The sequence below is a fragment of the Henckelia pumila genome, chromosome 3 (assembly GCF_033568475.1).
Source record: "Henckelia pumila isolate YLH828 chromosome 3, ASM3356847v2, whole genome shotgun sequence".
Lineage (NCBI taxonomy): Eukaryota > Viridiplantae > Streptophyta > Magnoliopsida > Lamiales > Gesneriaceae > Henckelia > Henckelia pumila.
The window spans coordinates 49,994,262-50,002,448 of NC_133122.1; the positions used below are offsets into that span (position 1 = coordinate 49,994,262).

Here is an 8,187-nt window from a genome sequence, read left to right on the forward strand (position 1 = left end):
TAAAATCTTCTCCTCAACAAATAAAAGTATGAATTAACAAATAATATTATATCTGAATAATTAACCTAAAGCTCTGATACCATTTTTTCGCATAATTCTTTATACTGCAAATGAGCACAAAATCTCCAGATTCAAGCATAAAACATTTACAAGTTAAGCATAGAACCTATAGATTTCAAGCATAAATTAGTATAAATCCAGCACAAGAATTAAATATTAAAATATTCAAGTTTGGTGGTCCTAGGGAGTTATAGTAAAGAATCTTTTACCTAGGGAGCTATAATAAAGTTAGGAAGTGTATTAGGAATTTTAGGACAATTCACTCTTTAATTTTTTTTCCCTATTTTGTTCATAAAAAATTAAATGTTTGTATTTCTCAAGATATTTGAGGATATGATTTGAATTATGACTTTATATGATAGATCTAAATTACGATGACTCAAAGAATAACTATTTAAAATTTGACATTATTATCGAGTGGATTTATTACCATGGATTTAAAATCACGAACTTCAAATCCACCTTCCAAATATAGCCTTATATATTTAGGCATTGTTTGGTTTGAAGTATGATATAAGTAATATATAGATAAGTAGTATAATGTAATAAAAAAGAAATAAGAAATTATAGTTAAAATTATATTGGATTTGATTGATAGATTATGATTTATTTGATTTGATTGATTAAATTTTATATAAAAATGTTAAATGACTATTTTGTCCTTTTAACAATAATAAAATAAAAATTATATTATTTATAAGAGGTAATATAGTAATTTGAATTCAATAATTTGATTGATGTGAGATAAATAATTAATGATTTGATTGATGTAAAATAAATAGTTAATATATAAATAAATAATATAATGAGAAGAATGTGAGATGAGATGAGTTATACATATATTAGTAATACCGCGAACAGAACGATGCCTAATACAATAGTATACGTTTGTGTCCAAGTATATCGATGACACAAAAAATAATTATTTGGAATTTGAACTTTATTACCAAGTGGATTTATTACCGTTGATTTAAAATCACTATCTTCAAATCCACAATCCAAATATGCCCTATATATAACCTTATATATAACCTTATATATTTAATATACAATAGTATACGTTTGTGTCCAAACATACGATGACTCAAAAAAATTACTGCTTGAAATTTAAAATTCATTACGGATTAGATTTAGTACCATGTATTTAAAATCACTAGCTTCAAATCTATCACTCCAACAAATATATAAGGTTATACGTGTTATTTTATAAATTTTCAGTGTTTAAATATTGTTAGCCGGTGGGTAAACAGAGGATGGAAGATGAATTAACTTGGGGGAGACGATGATTCTTGGTCTTGGTGAACACTGGACTGAGGATAGCTTAGAATTCACTTGAAGAAATTTGTGGAGGACGCTATTATGATGAATTGTGATCCACTCTCTTATTAATCGTTTTATTTTTGTTGGTGATGTGACGTTGGTGTAGGATATTCAAAATTGATATTTTTGTAAACGAAAAAATTATATAACATTTATCGTTGACGCACTATTAATAAAATAGTATATTTTTTTGGTGACAATAACTATGCATACAGGAAAGATTAAGAGTTTTTAGATTCAAGCTAGGTTTGTTTTTTCATCACCTTCATCTTTTGTGTCTTCATATTTTGTGTGGATGAATGGTGAATTCTCTCATTAGTTGGTTAAATTTGTATTGGATAATTTTGAGCAATAAAATACGAGTTTCTTAAAAAAAAAAAAAAGAAGAGTTTTTAGATTCAATTCCAATATTCCTCAAACAAGAAGTATTTTTCGAAACCTATGAATATGAATAAAATATTTTTCTTTTAAAGAAAGATCTCACAAAAAATCAAAGTATCAAACTTTGGGAGAAGAGTCGTAACATCCCCATTAAAATGCATATAAAAAAATTTGATGATTTCACTTTAATCGTAGTGTCAAAATCTTCACTTTTGAAAATGGTGATAAATTAAAAACGCTATATTATAAGTTCACAGAAATTTTCATAAAACGATCTCGTTAGTGAATTTTGTAAAATAAATCTTCAATTCAATTTGACCATAAAAAAGTATTAAATTTGATTTTTATTGTATAATTGTTATTTTTAAAAAAAATAAAAAATTGGCCAACATATTTAATTTTGTGAACGAAATAATATACTCCGTGATCCTGATAAAATCTCGAAGCTTAATGCAGAACCTGTCGTGCTATGGGTCAGGTTTAATCTTACCCAGTAACCCATTTTCCGACACCAGACATCGCCTCCTTCATTTTGCTTCCGGCGGCGATGGGTGGCGGTTGCCGGAGAGATGCAAACCCGTCCCCCTCCCCCCTGCCTCCAAGATCCATCTCAACTCAAATTCGAACTCCAAACCTTTCGACCTCTTCGTGGCGGCGGCACAAACCCAACCCCTTTTGCCACACACCTTTCCCACTGTTACCGAGGACAATTTCCGCTTCTCTGGAGCTACGAATCTCGTCTCCGGGACAGATTCTGTCCCTTTTGATGCCTGGACCCACTGGAAGAAATTGGGAAGGCCCAAATTCATCGTAGCCCCTATGGTGGACCATTCCGAGCTACCGTTCCGTTTGCTCTGCAGGAAGTACGGTGCCCATGCCGCTTACACTCCGATGCTTCACGCTAGGGTTTTCAATGAAAACCCAAGATATCGCTCTCGAGAATTCTCTACCTGTAAGGTAAAGATTGTAAATTTTGGCTCTTGGACTGAGATTGAGGAACATGCTAGGTGAATTAATTGTTGATTTTGTGCGATTGGACACCCTTCATTAGCATTTACTGGGCCTTTTATCAAATGGCTTGCAGGAGGATAGGCCGCTGCTTGTGCAGTTCTGTGCAAATAATCCGGATGTTTTGCTGGAGGCCGCGCAGAGAGTGGAGCCTTACTGTGATTATGTTGACATTAACTTGGGGTAACATGCTTGATCTCAATTGTGTTAAGTTATAGAAAGCTTCGAATTTTCATCTGAACATCAGTATTTTTAGCTTCTTGAATATAATTCTGTAACATTGTTTCATACTATCTTCATCTAATTGTTATCGTTTGTAGGGACATGTTAACTATGAAGATTCGAATTGATTTATCATTGTGCCATTTTTTTCCTGAGTTGTCATTGTAATTGAAGAAGGTTCACCTCCAATCTGGCCGTATATGAATTTCACTGTGGTAATGCCGCAAACCAGTCTAAGTAGACACAATCCACAAAACCATGGATCCTGGAGAAACATTTATGGGGCGTTGAAGGCTATAATTCTCTTATCTATTAGCTGTTGTTTTTTTTTTATCTGTTTCAAAGAAAACAAGGTTTGCTAGATTGTATAGCAGTGTTCCATTCGTATTAAGTTGTCTGTGACAGTATACGCAAGTGTGCAATGTGTAAAGAAATGCTAATCCGGCCCTTCTTTTTTCCTTGGCATATGATATCGGCAGGAAAAATATATATATCTCAGTGTGTTCTTTATATACTTGTTGCGCAGGTGCCCCCAGAACTTTGCAAAACGAGGCAATTATGGTGCTTACCTCATGTCAAATCTTCCCCTCGTCAAGTCTCTGGTGGAAAGATTGGCAAAAAACCTGTCTATTCCTGTCTCATGCAAAATTCGAATATTTCCAGATATTCAAGACACCATCAACTACACCAAAATGTTGGAGGACGCTGGTTGTTCTCTTCTGGCGGTACATGGTCGTACAATAGACCAAAAAGACCAGAAAACAATCCGAGCGAACTGGGACGTGATAAAAGCAGTCAGAAAAGTGGTTAGCATACCCGTCCTTGCGAATGGAAATATACGGCACATTGATGATGTGTGGCGGTGCTTGGAAGAGACCGGAGTTGAAGGGATACTGTCAGCCGAAGCAATTCTGGAAAATCCAGCTCTTTTCGCTGGATACAGATTGACTGGTGAATGGGTTTTGGGGAATGGAGAAATGGTGAAAGACTTGAAACTGGACCAGGGGGAATTGGTGGTAGAGTATTTGAAGCTCTGTGAGAAATATCCAGTTCCTTGGGGGATTATAGTATCTCATGTGCATAAAATGTTAGGGGATTGGTTCAGAATACATCCAAATGTAAGAGACGAGTTTAATGCGCAGAAGAGTCTCACGTTTGAATACCTTTACGAGATGGTGTTTAGGCTTCGGGAGCTTGGTGTCACGTTACCTCTTTGTGTTACCCATACTAATCTCCACAGATTACATTGTATTAACTCTGTAAAAAGTTGTTAGATTTGTGAAATTTTATTGAGTTTTTGACTTAAAATGCTAAGATTTTGTGAATGCTAAACCATATGTTTCAGTATCGTATAAATTATTTTTAGAAGATATTCAATCGAACTAGAGAACTGGTACGGTATTTCAGTCAAAGAGGAGCCTGAATTTGGGAACTATGGCAAAATTGGGAAAATGGATTTGGTCAATTATTTTTTTATTAAAATAATATCTGTAGTTTTTTTAAATGAAAAATCTGATCAACAATTGTTTTTTCGAAAAAATTATTCGTTAATTTGTTATTGAATAGGTATCATATGAAATGGTATAGATAAGATAATTTGATTCGACCTATATTTACAAGGAATGGATTCTTTGAAATTTTTATCATAAAAAACAAATTTTTTAAAATAATTTCTTCCCATAAAATTTACAATGTGTTTTTATTATTTGTATTTGCATTATTATTTTTCAAAAACCTGAATTAACGGTCAAACGTAATATAAGAAGCGGGTCAAATTGGCCCTCCCCGTAACCAAAAACCCTCCATTGCCCTATTTCCCAAGGCCCATATTATTTCAAGCACATCCCAAAACCCGCGGCGGCGATGGATCGATTCGCCGCCGTTGCCGCTGCCGCTGCCGCCCTTTTCCCATGAAAATCAAACTTGGGTCACGTTTCATCCAGCTCCACTTCAACTCTGACCCGAAATTAAATCTTCTCATTCCGTTCATGGCTGCCCAATCTCAATCCCTCTCCACACAATCCTTCCCCACCATCGAAGAAGACGATATTCTCTGCTCATCAGAAGCTTCGGTTATTCCTACGGAGATAGAAACCGCTCCTTTGGGCCATCCGAATGGGTACTTGACCGGAGAGGCCCACATCGAGAGGGCCTGGTCCCATTGGAAGCAATTGGGCAGTCCCAAGCTCATTGTAGCCCCCATGGTGGACAACTCGGAGCTGCCCTTTCGTCTTCTCTGCCGCAAGTACGGCGCTCATGCTGCTTACACTCCGATGCTGCACTCTAGAATTTTCAGTGAAAACCAAAAGTATCGGGCAGAAGAATTTACCACCTGTAAAGTATGTTGCGTTCCAGTTTCAATTTTTGCACCCTTTAGCTTGTTGATAGATATTAGCCTGTGTATCACGAAAATTTGATCGTTGGATCCAAGCTCTCTACTCGTATATTCCAGAAACAGGCCCATTCAGCAGAGCACCAACAGGGGTACTAGACAGTCAATTGAAGAAAAAAATCAAATTATACTTCTAAGTTTAATACATAATTAAACGAATTAATTTCTTAGTCCCCCTTAAGTGGAAATGGGCTACAAGTTATCTTATGTTTGTATTTGACTCGATCTTTTGTGAAATGGCAGGAGGATAGGCCATTGTTTGTGCAATTCTGCGCTAATGATCCGGCTGTTTTGCTGGAGGCTGCACGGAGAGTGGAGCCTTACTGTGACTATGTCGACATCAATTTTGGGTATTTGTTCTATCGCAAGATTTCACTTGCTTCAAGATTCAACCTTTTCTTAAAACTTTTTTTTATTGAATGCTTGTTAATGTGTGAATATATTTGCTTAGTTTAAATTCTATCATTTTCATTTCTGATATGAAATAGCAGTAATTTTCTTGGGAAACAACATTATCAAGCTTCATAGTTTTATTTTTATTTTGAGATCAATATTACTATTATATATTATATAACATGGAAACTGAGGGACCAGGTTCCAATAGTACTTTCTGTTTCATGTTATTTTGTTTATATAAAAGTTGTGAAACTGCCATGACAGTATGTCTGAAGTCCCCTTCCCATGAAATCAAATTAAATTTCAGCCACTTTTGGAGTTATAATAGATCGGAACTCACATGCTGCCAGACTATACATTTAAAGATTTGATTTTATATTCTTCAAATCTTCACCAACACTTGGCGTTTTCCTGTCATGCAAGATTTAACCTTGTGTTTCAACGACCTTTGCCCTCAAGCATTTGTTTCTCTTTTAAATTTAGAGTTATTTGAACTCTTTTTTGCGGTTTTTGGTCACGAGCAAAGGGTGGTTGGATTTTTTTAAGCTTTTCTATTTCAGGGTATTTCATGACTTGCAGCTAAGTTATTTGGGATACTTATGAAAATTTCAAGTGATTCTTTTTTGTTGGTGTACGTGATTGCACTGCTTCATTGGTATTCTTGGAACAGTGAAGACCTCAATTGGTTCAATACGTACTACTCGGTGTGTATTAATGAAAACACCTTCAGTGAATCCCTTTGTTGGTGTACATTATTGAACTGCATTCGTATCTGGAATAGAGTTTATCTCAATCTGTTCAATATGCCCTTCTTTTGCAGTTGTCCTCAACGTATTGCAAGACGGGGGAATTATGGTGCTTTCCTCATGGATAATCTTCCTCTTGTCAGATCCCTAGTTGAAAAATTGTCTAAAAACCTTAACGTTCCAGTGTCATGCAAAATTCGAATATTTCCAGATTTGCAAGATACCATTAAATATGCCAAAATGCTGGAGGATGCTGGTTGTTCTCTTTTGGCTGTACATGGAAGAACAAGAGATGAAAAGGATGGAAAGAAATTCCGGGCTAACTGGAATGCCATCAGAACCGTTAGAAATGCGGTTAGAATTCCTGTCCTTGCCAATGGAAATATACGGCACGTGGATGACGCCTGGCAGTGTATAGAAGAGACTGGCGTCGAAGGGGTACTTTCAGCGGAGTCCCTTCTCGAGAATCCAGCTTTGTTTGGTGGATATCGAACTGCTGAATGGGTACACGAGAACGAAGAAAACACTCAAGATGGGAAACTGGACCAAGGTGATCTGTTGGTGGAATATTTGGAGTTCTGTGAGAAATATCCAGTTCCATGGCGAATGGTTCGTTCACATGTGCACAAGATGTTGGGAGACTGGTTCAGGCTTCATCCAAATGTAAGAAACGATCTTAATTCACAGTACAAGCTTACGTTTGAATTTCTTTATGGCATTGTGAACCGACTTAGAGAACTTGGTGTTCAGATGCCTCTAAAAGTATCTGGAAATGGTAGTGCAGTATAAAAATTTTGGGTTCTTGTTAGGTTTTACGGATATTTATTGGATTTTACAGATTGATTGCAACACTAATTGTGCTATTTTTATGTGGGTAATGGATTCTTGATCTTTTTCTGTGGGACTCCAAGTGACTTGTTCTGCTTGCATCTTCTTTTATTATTACAACCCAATTTTCGCTCTCTATATAATTCAGTCCTGTTTGGGAGCCATAGGGCACTGTGGATTGGGCTCCAAGTTCAAGTCAATAATTATCAATGAAGCTTTATTTGAGGACTGAGGTTTCCTCTTTTAATCGATGTTCCTTTTTTACAATCCAAAGTTGGAAAATACTTTTAGATAAAAAAAATTAAATAATTTAGTGGATAACCATGAGTAAAATTACAACTGCATTTTGGATAAACTCGAAAGCTAGAATTATACGAATTACACTATGGTGGTTAGTAAAGGCAAAGACATCAAATATTACATGAGAATGAGTCACTGGTATTTCGTTTCAGTGGCATATGATGCATAGATTTTCACAACACTTTATTCAACAATTTAAAGCATGCACTGTATTTATTTTTAATCTTAAATAATCAATTACATCTAAATGTAATCAATCATAGCTTCAATTTCCCCCATCCGTATTTTATCATATGAGTTGACTTTCCGGTCAATGGCGGAGTTGGGTTTTTACTTTTATTTTTATTGGGGTTAGAATTTTTTAAGCACTCTTTTTTTTTATTGGTTGAACTAAGATCCTTTTTTTTTTTAATGAGCGATCGGATTATCGATAATTTGAGCTAAATTTAATATATACAATATAGATAGAGAAAAAAAAAAAACTCTTGTGTTCAGTTCCGATTAACTAACTAAAGTGATTTACAAACCTCTTTA

General features: G+C 35.3%; 2 protein-coding genes across 2 annotated transcripts; both read left to right on the top strand.

Annotated features, from left to right (window-relative positions):
• Nucleotides 1–2,193: 2,193 nt before the first annotated feature.
• LOC140890960 (uncharacterized) lies at nucleotides 2,194–4,305 on the top strand. Its single transcript, XM_073299150.1, has 3 exons — nucleotides 2,194–2,718; nucleotides 2,846–2,952; nucleotides 3,518–4,305. The coding sequence occupies exons 1-3, from the start codon at nucleotides 2,212–2,214 to the stop codon at nucleotides 4,263–4,265; spliced, it is 1,362 nt and encodes a 453-aa protein (XP_073155251.1). The 5' UTR covers nucleotides 2,194–2,211; the 3' UTR covers nucleotides 4,266–4,305.
• A 465-nt stretch (nucleotides 4,306–4,770) lies between these two features.
• LOC140890481 (uncharacterized) lies at nucleotides 4,771–7,429 on the top strand. Its single transcript, XM_073298314.1, has 3 exons — nucleotides 4,771–5,330; nucleotides 5,627–5,733; nucleotides 6,600–7,429. Exons 1-3 carry the CDS (start codon nucleotides 4,902–4,904, stop codon nucleotides 7,312–7,314), a joined length of 1,251 nt encoding a protein of 416 aa, XP_073154415.1. The 5' UTR covers nucleotides 4,771–4,901; the 3' UTR covers nucleotides 7,315–7,429.
• Nucleotides 7,430–8,187: the final 758 nt, after the last annotated feature.

Excerpts from the sequence above, each read along its gene's own strand:
- LOC140890960 (XM_073299150.1), top strand. The coding sequence starts at position 2,212 with ATGCAGAACCTGTCGTGCTATGGGTCAGGTTTAATCTTACCCAGTAAC. Across the intron at positions 2,719-2,845 it reads GAGAATTCTCTACCTGTAAG|GAGGATAGGCCGCTGCTTGT; the intron begins GTAAAGATTGTA and ends AATGGCTTGCAG. Across the intron at positions 2,953-3,517 it reads TATGTTGACATTAACTTGGG|GTGCCCCCAGAACTTTGCAA; the intron begins GTAACATGCTTG and ends CTTGTTGCGCAG.
- LOC140890481 (XM_073298314.1), top strand. The coding sequence starts at position 4,902 with ATGAAAATCAAACTTGGGTCACGTTTCATCCAGCTCCACTTCAACTCT. Across the intron at positions 5,331-5,626 it reads AAGAATTTACCACCTGTAAA|GAGGATAGGCCATTGTTTGT; the intron begins GTATGTTGCGTT and ends GTGAAATGGCAG. Across the intron at positions 5,734-6,599 it reads TATGTCGACATCAATTTTGG|TTGTCCTCAACGTATTGCAA; the intron begins GTATTTGTTCTA and ends CTTCTTTTGCAG.